A 14,344-nucleotide genomic window follows, 5' to 3' on the forward strand; every position below is an offset into this window, starting at 1 on the left:
TGCCATTTCAATATCTATACATATATATATATATATATATATACAGGTTTTTTCTTGATTCTACGAACCAAAACTTACATATATATGTATGTACATACAAAGTCTCTTCCGAAATTATATCTAATGATAAACTTAAACATAGGAACTTAATTAATTGTTTTGTAGTAAAGTTTTCCTATATAAATCAAAAACTAGTTCACTTTTCATAATCACACTCAATTAAACATTCAAATAGCAAAAAGTTAGATTTTAGAGTACTATTTACTTTGAATTATCAAAAAATAGTCGATAGCATATGGAAAAACACTATAATATTCACATTTACTGAACATATATTATATTACATATAAAAATAGTTTACTGTTCAAAATCACACTCAATTAAACATTCAAATAGCGAAAACCTAGATTTTAGAGTACTATTTACTTTGAATTATCAAACAATAGTCGATAGCATATGGAAAAACACTATAATATTCACATTTACTGAACATAGTATATTATATTAAATAAAAAAACTAGTTAACTTTTCAAAATCACGCTCAATTAAACATTCAAATGCGAAAACCTAGATTTTAGAGTACTATTAACTTTGAATTGCCGAGCAATAGTCAATAGCATATGGAAAAACACTATGATATTCACATTTACTGAACATATTAAATAAAAAAACTAGTTTACTTTTCATAATCACGCTCAATTAAACATTCAAATAGCGAAAACCTAGATTTTAGAGTACTATTTACTTTGAATTGTCGAGCAATAGTCAATAGCATATGGAAAAGCACTATAATATTCATATTTACTGAACAATTTACGACTTAAAAATCTTTTATATAGGATTTGCTGCAAATGATTGCAAACCACCCGGCTGCATGCTCATTTCAATTGCATTTTAACCGTTTGAATTTCAGCATGTATGGAAGACGGGGTTGTGCAGATGACATATCGATGTACATTGGTGATTGGCAATTCTTAAAATTGAGTTGGATCTTTCTGGCAAGTTTAAAATGGCAAAAGCCGAGACAAAAGTATGAAATGAGCATGCAGCGAAATGAGCATGCGCCCGATTGGTTTGCAATCGTTTGCAGCACAGGGATTAATATACTATATATGTAAAAATCAACAAAAATATTATTACAAAAATAACCTAGTGACGGCCCCAGGTCTCAGGAATACACCGTCATGCAGCCTACTGGACGAGGCAATCGACGACAACGATGATATGGACGTTGCCGGCGAAACGCTCGCCGAGAAGTTAGACCCACCATTCTCGATCTTTATCAATAAATTATTATTATATACAGGTCCACCGCTACAGTCTGTGATCTCTCGTTTTGATTCCAGCCTTTTAATCTCCTTTACTAAATTGTTGTGCTGATGGAGGACCGCACAGTCCAACGCCGTCTGCAACGCTTTGTTGCGGACATTCAGTGCCGTGTGATTCCACCTATATAATACAAGTGCAGTTTCGCTGTGGCCCCTCGAGCAAGCCCACATCTGAAAACAAGCAATAAAATCATATAATTATAAATAATTAATCACTATACACTTAAGTAATATCAATATGGTCCTTATATGATCCTTATGTACTTGAATTACTTTATTTTTCCCTTGTAAGGTCTCACCTTGAATTTGCCTCAACTATCTGGTCACCTTTTTATTCATCCCATATTAATTGTATTGAAAAAGTCTAACTAAAATTTATTAAATCCTTACGCTACCGTTTTCCTACATACGCCCATACAACTGTTCCCGATATTTTAAAAATCCTATCCTTAAAAAATATTTCTGTCAGGCGACGACTCACTGATGCAACATTTTCATCTACTCGTATATCGTACATATTGTTACGTACGCCGCGGATTGAGCGAATTGCACTTAGACCAACGGATATCTGTTATCGGATTAACTAAGTGCTTGCACTTACTTCCAAGGATTATATCTGGACTCTAAGTGCATTTAGGCTAAACAATGACCGTTATTAGTTATTTCTCAGAATCGTTACGGGGAGACCCAATGTCGTGGAAATACATATCCGAATACGTGACTATACAACAGTTAAACAGATTAGGCGTCCTGAGAGATGTACCCTTTATAAGGCGGTACGTAGGCGATATCGTGTCATTCTGGACTGAGCACTGCCAGTGCGTGTATCTCCTTAATCATCAATAAATGCTGTGAAACGACTGTTGGCCTTTTACTTGGATCCTCCGCCCACCCCTACGCAACAATATGTAATAACAACTTCTCAAACCACATTCAAAGACAATTTTCACGTAATTTAAATCTTTTGGATTCCTACTCCTCTCAACAAAACCATTTAATGATCCTTATTTACTTAAATTACTTTATTTTTCCTTTGTAAGGTCTCACCTTGAATTTGCCTCAATTATATGGTAACCTTTTTATTTATCCCATATTATGTAATTGTATTGCAAAAGTCCAACTTAAATTTGTTAAATCCTTACACTACCTTTTTCTTACCTACATCCATACTACTGTTCCCAATATTTTAAAAATCCTATCCAACAATCTTTCTGTCAGGCGACGACTCACTGATGCTACATACATTCTTCTTTAAGCTCTTAAATGGTTTCCTTGATTGTTCCGATTTACAGAAAAAATTTACAGATCCCAGTTAGGTATTCTAGACACGTTGCACTCTTTTCACCTAATCCTTTCAAAACCAATTCCCTAAAATATTCCTATCTACAGCGTATTTATCGTATGCTTAGCGGAGAGCTGAATGAGGTTGATATATTCGGTATTTCCTTACATCAGGATTGCCATCAGGAGAGCCTTGATTGATTAATCCATTTCTATTTCTATTATATTGTTGCGTAGGGGTGGGTGGAGGATCCAAGTCAAAGGCCAAAGTCGTTTTACAGCATTTATTGATGATTAAGGAGATACACACCCTGGCAGTGCTCAGTCCAGAATGACCTGATATCGCCTAAGTATCGCCTTATAAGGGATCGATCTCTCAGGACATCTTCGACGTCTAATTTGTTTGCATATTGTTATGTCACGTATTCGGATATATATTCCGGACATTCGCTCTCACGGTACCGGTTCTGAGAACTCTACCGGAATGAGACGGCTACCCCCGCTAAGTGCATTCGGGGGGAGATAATCCTCGAAACCAAAGATAACGGTCACAGTCTCTGGGATGCTACTCAGCCTAATCCAACGGCTCTTTTTAGTATACGTAACAATATATTCTTTGTCCAATTATATTATATCACTTTATGTTTAATTATGCATTGTTCTATGTATTGGAAATAGTGTTCAACCAGGCAGTCGATAGTCGAATAGGAGTAAGAATAGGCGGCGAAATTATAAATAATATCCGTTTCGCTGATTATACGGCAATATTGAGTGAGAGTGTCGAAGACCTGCAATCGTTATTGATCGCAATTGATCATTCATGTCAAAAATGGGGTCTATCTATTAATATCAACAAGACAAAATCAATGGTAATATTTAAAAAAAAAAACGGATCCATTAAACCTGAGTGTGCGCGGACAAATGATTGAACAGGTTGAAAAATACAAATACCTAGGAGCAATGATCAATACGGACGTCAGTTCCGAAATGGAGATAAGAAGAAGGATCGAAATAGCAATAAATGCCATCGGCAGGATGAAAAATGTTTTGTGTTGTCGAAGGTTTTCTATGAAATTGCGCTTACGAGTCCTGCACTCCTATGTTTGGTTGGTGTTGCTGTACGGATGCGAAACGTGGACGCTATTAGTGGCATCCATGCACAGGATAGAGTCCTTTGAAATGTGGTGTTACCGGAGGATGCTAAAGATCTCGTGGATGGAGCATGTAAGAAACGAAACAGTCCTCCAGCTTCTTCATAAAAAGAGAGAGCTACTTGACACGGTGAAGCGCTGTAAGATGGAATATTTTGGCCACATTATTCGCGGCCCCAAATATCGCCTTCTACAAACAATCATAGAAGGGAAAATAGAAGGCAAACGGTGGCTTGGGAGAAAGAAGCTCTCTTGGCTCCGGAACATCAGGTCATGGATAGGACTCGGTCTCGAAAAGTTATTTCGGCTTGCCCATGATAGGGAAGAATTCGCACGGGCCATAAACGATGTCTGCCCATGGTAGTCGCCTACGTCCGAATACGGATTCGGCATTAGAAGAAGAAGAATTTAGTTATATTTTAGTTTTTATTATTTTTTTTATCATTTGTTTGTCTATACATATGTATTTTGTAAAAATCTATAATTGGGCTCAGATGTTATTTTGTTATATTTATTCTTTGTTTTTATGAATTTCTTCATCTGAGGCCTGTCGATTTTTCAATAATAAATGAAAGATAATTTACTCTCATATGATCAACTATAGTTAGGAGAGTAACTTCAATATAAAGGATTTGAGTATAATGTTATGTTGAAACACTTAATGCTAGTTAATATAATATATGCCTACCAATGGCGTAAAACCGTCATCGTCCTGACTCATAGCATCGACTTCCGTCTCCAGCAACATGGACGAGTTTTCAGCTCTCCAATGCAACATTGTGCAGACGAGACGAGAATAGCCCAAAGATGCTGCCAAATGTAGCAGAGTCATTCCACGGTGGCTGCCATATTGTTCCTGGTTGGATTCCTCGATCAATAGTTTCCACGAACGGCCGATCCTGGCTTGACAATATGTGACGAGACGGTCTTCAAAATTTGGTTGCATGAACAGGGCAGAATCCTCGACCTGTCAATATTAAATACTATATTTTAAAGCTATTCATTTTAATCGGTAAGTAAATGTGTTTAAAGGTGAACCCATTGCTTCCACCTATGTATGTATGTACATTAAGATTGAGCCGTTGGGTCTTTCTCATATTTAAGTTATGTAATATTAAAAATTATACGATATATTTTTCTGGTAACCAAGATTCGTCACATAGCGGTGTCGCGGTGATCTTAGCATCTAAATTAACCAGTGCACTAATTGGCTACAACCCCATAAGTGACAGACTTATACACTTAAAACTCAACACGCATCCGTATAAACTAAACATCCTTCAAATATATGCTCCTACTGCAGATGCCGAAGATATTAAAATAAATGCGTTCTATGCTTCACTACTCGATACATTGTCAAATATCTCAAACAAAGAAATGACCATCATTCTTGGTGATTTTAATGCCAAAGTCGGTAATAATAGCAACATTGATAACATAGTAGGTAAATATGGATTGGGTATTCAAAATGAGAGAGGAGAGAAACTTATAAGTTTCTGCATTGAAAATAAAATGTCCATTATGAATACTTGGTTTCAACATCATCCTAGGCGATTGTACACTTGGATATCTCCTGGGGATCGTCACCGCAACCAAATCGATTATGTATTAATAAATTCTAGATGGAAATCATCGATACATAACGTCAAAACATATCCAGGTGCAGATTGCGGATCGGACCATAACTTACTTGTTGCTAAATTTCGACTGAAATTGAAAATGATTAAAAGACATCAAAATAAAGCAATTAAACTCACCAATGATGATGTAATTAATTTTGGCAATGTAATCAGAGAAAAAGATGCAGAATTCCAAATAAATCCTAATGTAGATGTAGAAGAGTCTTGGAAAATTTTTAAAGATCTCATAATTCGGTATGCCAGAAAACATCAAACACCGCAAAATGAACATCGTAAGTCTTTTATCTCTGATTCAACTTGGGTTAAGATAAAAGAACGTAAAAGACTTAAACAAACTGGCATAACATCGACAGAATATCTTGAAAGGTATGCAATATTACATAAAGATATTCAAAGGAGTTGTAGGCGGGATAAAGCTAAATATATAAATGACATATGTGAGGAGATAGAAAAACACGCATTAAAGAATCAGGCAAGGGATATTTTTCACAAAGTAAAAATCGTCACTCAAAAATTTTCACCCAAAACTTGGACAATAGATGATCAATTTGGAAACACGCTTACAGATATTGATGTGATACTCAACCGATGGAAAGAATACTGTTCGGAATTGTACAGTGGTAGTTCGTCGACCTCAATTGTTTCCCTAATTGATGATGTCAGGGAGCCTGACATCTTGACATCTGAAGTTGTAAATGCCATAAAGAAACTGAAATGTAAAAAGTCTCCTGGCAGCGATGGTATACAAGCTGAACTTCTGAAAGAGCTTGGTGAAACTGCGATAAAGGCGCTATGTAATATGTGCAACAAGATCTGGGTAAACGGAGTATGGCCGAAAGATTGGGTCAATTCAATATTCATTCCCTTACACAAGAAAGGATCTACAAAAAAATGCGAGAATTACAGGACCTTAGCCTTAATATCGCACTCTAGTAAAGTATTGCTGTATATAATTAAAGATCGTTTGAGCAGTTACCTTGGATGGCAAATACCGAACGAACAAGCAGGGTTTGTAAAAGGCAAAGGGACGAGGGAACAAATACTGAATATACGTCAACTCATTGAAAAATGTCGGGAGTTTCAAACTCCAGCCGTTCTTTGTTTTATAGACTATAAAAAAGCTTTTGACTTTGTGAACTGGGACTATCTGTGGAAAGTTCTACTGGACATGGGAGTCCCCATGCATCTTGTAAAGATAATACATAACTTGTATAATGATAACAATGCAGTAGTTCGAATCAATTCGCTAAACTCGACAAATTTTCGAGTACAACGTGGAGTAAGGCAAGGGTGTATATTATCTCCAGACCTATTTAATATATATGGAGAGTATATAATGCGTAGAGCACTGGATGGTTGGAAGGGTGGAGTGTCCATTGGTGGAAAAAAACTATCCAATCTTCGGTATGCGGATGACACAACGCTCATAGCTAATAATCATGAAGAAATGGCCGAACTGATCCGTCGTGTTGAGACAGAGAGTAATGTGCTTGGCCTCCAGATAAACCGCCCCAAAACAAAAATTATGATAATTGACCGTCACCAACAGCTGCAAAACAACAACTCAGCTTTAAACGGTATAGATGTGGTTGATAATTTTGTCTATCTGCGGTCACTCATATCTAACAACGGCGGCAGCGAATTGGAAATACGGCGCCGGATTACATTAGCAAAATCGGCAATGTCACAACTAACGAAGATTTGGAAGAATAGAGCCATTACAACTGCTGTCAAAATCCGTCTCGTGAAGAGTCTCGTTTTTTCTGTCTGCCTTTATGGTGTCGAGACGTGGACCATGAAGGCGGCGGATAGACGGAGAATCGATGCCTTCGAGATGTGGTCCTGGAGACGGCTACTGCGCGTGCCTTGGACCGACAAACGCACGAATGTGTCTATTCTTGAAGAATTGAAAATCAAGGATAGATTGTCAACAATATGCCTGAAACGTATATTGCAGTTCTTCGGCCACATTGCACGAAGAGGTGAGGAGAGCCTGGAGCGGTTGGTTGTGGTTGGTAGCGTCGAAGGCAGAAGAGCCAGAGGCAGATCCCCCGCACGCTGGACTGACCAAGTATCTGCAGCGACGGGCGCTTCCACGGTAGCAAGTCTTCGCCTGGCCGAATTTAGAACTGAATGGAGGCAGCTGGTTGACCGCACATCATAGTCACGATCCTCAGTGATGAGGGAACCGACAGCAATATAATATTAAAAAAAAAGGTTGAACCCTAACGAAAGTGTCATCTCATATATATATAATATCGCTATTCTGTGTGTCTGTCTGCGATAACTCTTGCCGTACTATAATAGTCGTTTCGCTTCGACACATGTACGTTACATTTAAACACTGCGAGCAAAATGTACGAATATAATACGAACATAATAACAGATCAAGAAAAAGCTTCTATATATACTGTTTGCTACCAATGTTTTCTCTAGAGCAATAGTCTCAGAGCATTTAGCGTCATCTATTGAAAATTTATTTAATTAATTGACTAATTAATTTTTATATTGTTTATATGTGTAGGTAAGTAGTTTTTACCATTTTTATTTTATATTAAATAATTAAATATATTTAAAAAAAATACGATCGTGTGCGGATCGAACACAGGACCAACGCGTTTCTTTTAATTTTTATTAATTTAATAATTTAATATGCCATAACCCATGCGATGATATTTCATCGGGTACAACACTAGTACATACTTAATATTAATAATAATATTTAAAATAAATTGAAATGATTTAAAAAAAAAGGTCTTCAGTGCATTTTTTTATATATGTAAGTAAATCCGAATATGATAAATTTCAAGTCGATTTATTCAAAAATGTTTATATAATACACGTATAGTATAACATTTGAATCAATTCAACTAAGCATAATAATTACCGAATCTAGTCCGTCTGGTTCTTGTTTGATCTGCAACTTGTCATCCATGGATTCTAACCTATGAAGAAGAGTAAATTTGAGAAGTCCTTCGCTCGTAGGTTCTACTTTAGGTTCAGGTGCCAAAATCCTTTCGTCTCTTGGTGGAAGCTTATATTCAAACATGACCGCATTTGATATCACAAATCCGTCACAAGCAACTTGGAGTGTAGCTAAGCCTGCTTCGTGCGCTATTAAACAATAATAAAGATGTAAAAACTTAAAAATACAACGTCAAACGTTACAGGTGTATTCGATTATGTTTATTACCTGGACAGTAACATCTTAAAACGCCACTCTGCACTAAAGTAGTCGGTACTGGATATGTATCAAACAAAACGGTGTAAGACGAAGCCGTCGAATGCCACGGCCCGGTGACGAGGACCTTCACTCCTCCTTCAGGATATGCCCACTCTGGAGAATAGTCTGTAATGTTTGCGGTGGGATGGCTATCCGAATGTGAACCTGATGGTGGACTGTTAGACTCGTTCTTCTGGGATACACTGTCAAATTGATGATTGGACGACTTACCCTCGATCTAAAAACGACAGTTTTTTTATAAAAAGTATTTTTTTCTGTTTAAAATAGATGGCTCCGATCCAATTGATACATTTCAAAACACACTGCTATTCAAAAGATGAGACTGGGTAAAGACTTGAAGCCAGATTAGTTATTTTTGACTCACAACTGATAAACAAAGTTATCATTGAAAGTTTTATTTATTATTATTTGTAATTAAATTTTGCCTGAAATGCTCAACTGTAACAGATGAAATGAAAGTTTGCCATCACCTACAGAGGAAATTGACAGTAGCAAGAGATTTATTGTTTCTTTCATAGGTCTATTATAAAAAATGTAGAGCTCAATCAGAGAATAAAATTGACTATCATTGTATAAAGTTATTTACAAACAGATTTTGACCTATGGATATAATTTTTGGATCTTAATGGAGAGTATCAGATTCAGGAACTTGGAAGCAGAGATGAGATATTTCAGGACACTAAGTGATAAGGAAATCCCTAGAAACAGTTGAAATATTCCAATTACAATTGTTGAATGAAGCATATTCTTATGCCTGAAGAAGATTCCGGTGAATTAATGACTGGTAGGACAACTTAGTTTAAGTTTAAGAGTTAAGAGACATAGATGTGCTCAATCTATGAAATTCTGAGACTCCAGTAGAAATATATTCCATAAATGTATGACCCAAAAGTTATTCCCGATGACAGTAAAGCTTTACAATAACCTCCACCTTTGTTAAAAGTGTGTTTTGAAATGCAATTCAGTTGTTTTATACTTTACCTGTAATAAACTATGGTTGGAGACAGTATTAGGATCGAGAGCTTCTAATTCTGGAAAATCTCCCAACATATCAAAAGCATCCAAGTTGACGAAGACGTCGTCGTCCACAACATGAGTCGGTGAAACGACGACATCACAATTCTCTATGAAATCCATCGGATTGATTTCAGAAACTATCACGTCGTTGGGAGACAACTCCTCGCCGGGAACTTGCACGGTGTTGGTGTTTATAACTACGTTATTAGATTGTATTATAGAGTTATTAGATGTTAATTGATCTAAGTCTGATGAACACAAAGGCATATTGGCTGAAAGAGTCTTTTGAATATCTTCGTGGGAGAGATCCAGCGTTTCGTTGAAGAACGTCCCGTTGACTATCGACGACCCATCACTTTGGCTGATCAACGACCCACCCGATTCCGTGCCGAACAACACCAGTGTGTCACTGAAGATGTTGTGACACTTCTTCTCGGACCTTTCCTCGTTGTGATCTACGTATTTCGACGGTGTGGCAGGCGCACTGCACACCATGTTCATCCGGTGGTTCTGAATGGACTTTGGAGAACTCCTTTCTTTCCGTCCGTTGGTTAGCGTTTCGTACAAGACGGTGGATATGTTGTCGGTGACGTCGTCCGATCGTGAAATTCTATTTACAAATTTGACATTAGTGGTAGTTCTTGTATTACTATTACTCGTATAACTAGATTCTGAGTTGTGTCGGCAAGCAGACGGCAAGCTCGTCTCCATGATCTCCTGCTTCAACACCAGAGTTCCGGCTTTGTACTGCGTTGTTTCTTTAGGCCTAGATAGATTATTTCGACTATCACTAGTGTTACATACAAAAGAGGTGACAGATAATGGCGACACCAATGACTGTTGCACGACTGAATTAGTGGTCGTGTTGCTAGCTGAACTATTTAAAATGAGGAGGCCGCCGCCGCCTTGGATCTGAGATAAACTAAGCACTAGAGGCGGAGAGTTTGTTGTGGAGTTCGACGTGGGAATATTGCCGTTTGAATTGTGTGTTACTAAACTGGAATGAGTGTGATGAACTAGACGAGATTCCCTGGAGTAGACTCGGGGAGGGTGACTGTTGGTGGTGAGGAGAATACTTCCGGTACCGGTGGTCGATGACACCTGGTTGTTGTTGTCTGATTGTTGTCTTGCACTTGTGCTCGCTATGGAGGCTGTGGGGTTTGTTGATTGGTCTAATGGTTTCGCTGATGTTATTCTCCTCATTGAGTGAGGACATGGCTTGCCACCGGCGCAACTCGCCTCTGGACAGCCACATTCCAATTGCTTAACCAACGCCGCTTGTCTGGCCAGCCTTTGCTTTTCCATCAATTGGCCTACGATCGCCTCTACAGTTTCGGCAGTCTGAAAAAGTTAAATATGAATATTTTAGTATATAAATAGCATGAAAATCTAATGTTAATTATAATTCGATTTGATTTTCAATATATTCATCTATCTCGGGCCAGTCTCTAATTTACATTTCTTTTTTTTGGGTGACCGTAAAACCATTTCGCTCGGAAAAATAATCTTGAAATAGGAATAAAAAAAATCTTGAAATAGGAATCTTGTTCCGGAACTGAAAAAGGAATCGGGAACCGGAACTGAAAAATAATTCGGGATCCGGAACTGAAAAATGAATCCGTATCCGGAACTGAAAAAGAAATCTGGATCCGGAACTGAAACAGGAATCCGGATCCGAAACTGAAACAGGAATCGGGAATCGGAACTGAAACAGGAATCCGGATCTGGAACTGAAAAAGTAATCCGAAATCGAAACTGAAAAAGGAATCCTGACCCGGAACTGAGCAAGGAATCTGGATCCGGAACTGAAAATAGAATCGTAAGCGATATTGATATCGTCGTCATAGAAAATTAGATTTTTTTGATAACGTCACGGATTCTACGAACCAAAACTTACATACATACAAACATACAAAGTCCCTTTCGAAAAATTATATATTAGATAATCTAAGAAATAATAAATATATATTAGAAAAATAAATATATATTAGAAAAATAAATAAAACAATTTAAAAACAAATATCTGACATTTGCGTTTATAAAAATTTTTGTTCTTTTTTCCTGTTTATAAAAATAAATTTAAAACGGGAAGCAATCCTTATTTTGATTTTAATTTAATAAAAAAAATTCAAATGAATTTTTATGATTATTTTTTATACTCACGGATATTTCAAGCTCATTATTAACATCCGGTTCATCTTCACTAAAAACTGTAAAAAAAAATCAATACATAAATATTTTCAATTAAAAGCCTATAGAATACTTTCAAGATTATAATAATAGAAAAAAATACTAACACATAGGCTTAAGTTGACTAACTAATTCTTCTTTAGTCCATTCTTTCTTGTCACCCCATAATGCCAAACTGGGCGTGATAACGGCCAGTTTGTTGTCATCGGGATAAGGAACGTTCAAATAGTGAACTAATACTATATCTGGATTCTGAAACAGAAACATCAGCACAATTAGTACATCATCAAGCAGGCTTAGTTTTTAAATTAGTCCACGAAAAGACGTTCGAAACAAAACGAAAGGTATCTCCGTTCGCTAATAGCATTTCAGTGGCCATAAATTTGCAGGACACGAAACACGCCGTGACAGTTTAATGGTTTCATAATGATAGGCTTCAGCACCAAAAGCGGCAGCCTTCAGAGCTTTCAGACAAACAGCCCGAAAACTAGTAATGAAATTTCGCATGTACGACCTCATCTTCATTATAACTCAACATCAAAACAATTTTTAAATCCAAATATCTAACTATTGTACGGATAGAAAAAAGAAAAACTCACTTGTAAAAGCCAATAGCACCGCCTGTGGAAAGTTGGTAAAATTGCAGAATGCACATAACAACCATAGATGCACTGAAAATTAAAATGAAACACTATTATTACAACAGTATAATGGAATTATGCAAATCAATACACTTTTCATTCAAATGTATGCATTGGGCACAAGTTGGGTATATCATAACATTACATACAATATGAATCCAAGGCTTGGATTTAATTACATAAATAGATCCAACTAGTTTCTCAAACACAAACAGGTCATTGTTTGGATAAGAGTAGACGGTGGGATAGACATGTGTATTGATTTTAATAGGTTGGGTTAGGTTATGTTTAGTTTAGTACCCTTCAAATGGGTTTTCATTCCTCCCACGGGATCAAACTGTACGAAGCTTTCAGGATTTTTAGATGGAAGTATTAAATTCGCCGTATCGTTCCGTAACTTTCCGAATAACTATTCCAGCTTTGGAAGTTGTCACAAAAAGAAAAACGTATTACAACAGATTTAATTTGCCGACAGAATGCTATTTGATGATTGGACGAATTTTGAAAAGTTAGACAGAAGTATAAAAATAATGCTTTTTTAAATAGTCGAAAAAATATTTGAAAAACGTCAAACTGAACTGATTTTATATGAAAAAATGTACCTGCAGAGCATTGTAATAACACTGTTCGACACGAAAAATGGTTCAGAGACGAGATATGACTTTTCTTATAGATCTATGCCCAGTAAACACGAATCTGGTAATAAAAAATGTTGATTGGCTCGAGATTCGGAGATATATGTATGTGTTTTTTAAATCACGCGACTTCTCCATATCTTGAATATTGTAATCTATATTCAGGTATTTTATCTTTCATTTGTAGTACTTTTTAGCTTTCAAATCGCTCTAACTAGGCGTTCACTTCAAATCAAAAGTCAAAATTACGTATTTTCACTAAGGATTTATTCCCACTGTTAATACTATTTAGAAGTTTAGAATTTTTTAACGCAACACTGTATTGTATGAAAGACGTATTAGTCGTCGACTCGGAATCATTTTATCGCTTCAGTGCAATGGATTCGTGGAACATGACATTCGAAGTCCTCGCTATAGGAATTATACTTATGTATTTTACGAAATACAACTTATTGCAGCGTTTATTTGAAACCGAAACGAAAATACAATCCGAAGCGGGAACGAAATTTTTATGGATAAGCAGAAATATTTCATTTAATTTATGTTGTTTTGAACTTAAGTTGTGTTTAGAAGTTTGTAGTGACACGTTATCGATGCGGGTATTTTTTCTCAAATTAAATAAATTGATTGAACGCGCGTGCACGTTATAAAAGTGCGTTTTTCAAATTCCAAGATAATTCCAAAAGGTTTAAAATAAGTGCTTGGATAACTTTAAAAAACGAACCGAAGCTTTAGATATCCTTCTAAAAACTTTATTACCAATTAAGCCAACGTCGACTCCACTGCAGAAATAATAAAAACAAAATTAAGGGCGAGGGTAAATTTTGAAACATTTATTGCATTATAATTTTTAAAATTTAAATAAAGTTTATGTATGACGAAAATTTGCATTTTCTTTTTCATGTATGTGGACCCCACTCATTTTAACTATTTTGAATTAATATTTCACACTGTTTTCTACTCATTTAAACTATTCTAATATTGGAATATTTCGAATTTTACTATTCGATATTTGAATAGTTCATGAAATCGAATAATTAACTCAAGTACTCACATATGTACATACGTTAATTGGACTATTCGTCACATTGCGGTGGTCACAAAGACAATTTTTGCCATGAAAATCGCGAATACACAATATTTGGCACTCAAGTTCTCGTTAGTATGATAGTTATCGTTAGTATGATGGACTTTTCGGCTGCCAGATGTTCCGTTAT

At 36.3% G+C, this 14,344-nt stretch overlaps 1 protein-coding gene across 4 annotated transcripts in view; it reads right to left on the reverse strand.

The window, feature by feature from the left end:
• The window catches only part of LOC143920192 (calmodulin-binding transcription activator 2-like), a 328,881-nt gene that overhangs the window by 56,106 nt on the left and 258,431 nt on the right, over positions 1–14,344 (reverse strand). For 2 of the 4 annotated variants that reach the window (XM_077442928.1, XM_077442929.1), the window contains exons 6-13: positions 12,451–12,522; positions 11,959–12,103; positions 11,825–11,871; positions 9,626–11,002; positions 8,594–8,861; positions 8,288–8,514; positions 4,449–4,727; positions 1,150–1,499 (exon numbers count right to left, since the gene is read on the reverse strand). In XM_077442928.1, coding sequence (XP_077299054.1) covers positions 1,150–1,499; positions 4,449–4,727; positions 8,288–8,514; positions 8,594–8,861; positions 9,626–11,002; positions 11,825–11,871; positions 11,959–12,103; positions 12,451–12,522 — 2,765 coding nt within the window. Of the gene's footprint in view, positions 1–1,140; positions 1,500–4,448; positions 4,728–8,287; positions 8,515–8,593; positions 8,862–9,625; positions 11,003–11,824; positions 11,872–11,958; positions 12,104–12,450; positions 12,523–14,344 lie in introns of all 4 variants that reach the window. The other 2 variants (XM_077442927.1, XM_077442930.1) reach the window with 1 other exon arrangement.

This window comes from Arctopsyche grandis, chromosome 12 (assembly GCF_051622035.1).
Source record: "Arctopsyche grandis isolate Sample6627 chromosome 12, ASM5162203v2, whole genome shotgun sequence".
NCBI classification, from domain to species: domain Eukaryota; kingdom Metazoa; phylum Arthropoda; class Insecta; order Trichoptera; family Hydropsychidae; genus Arctopsyche; species Arctopsyche grandis.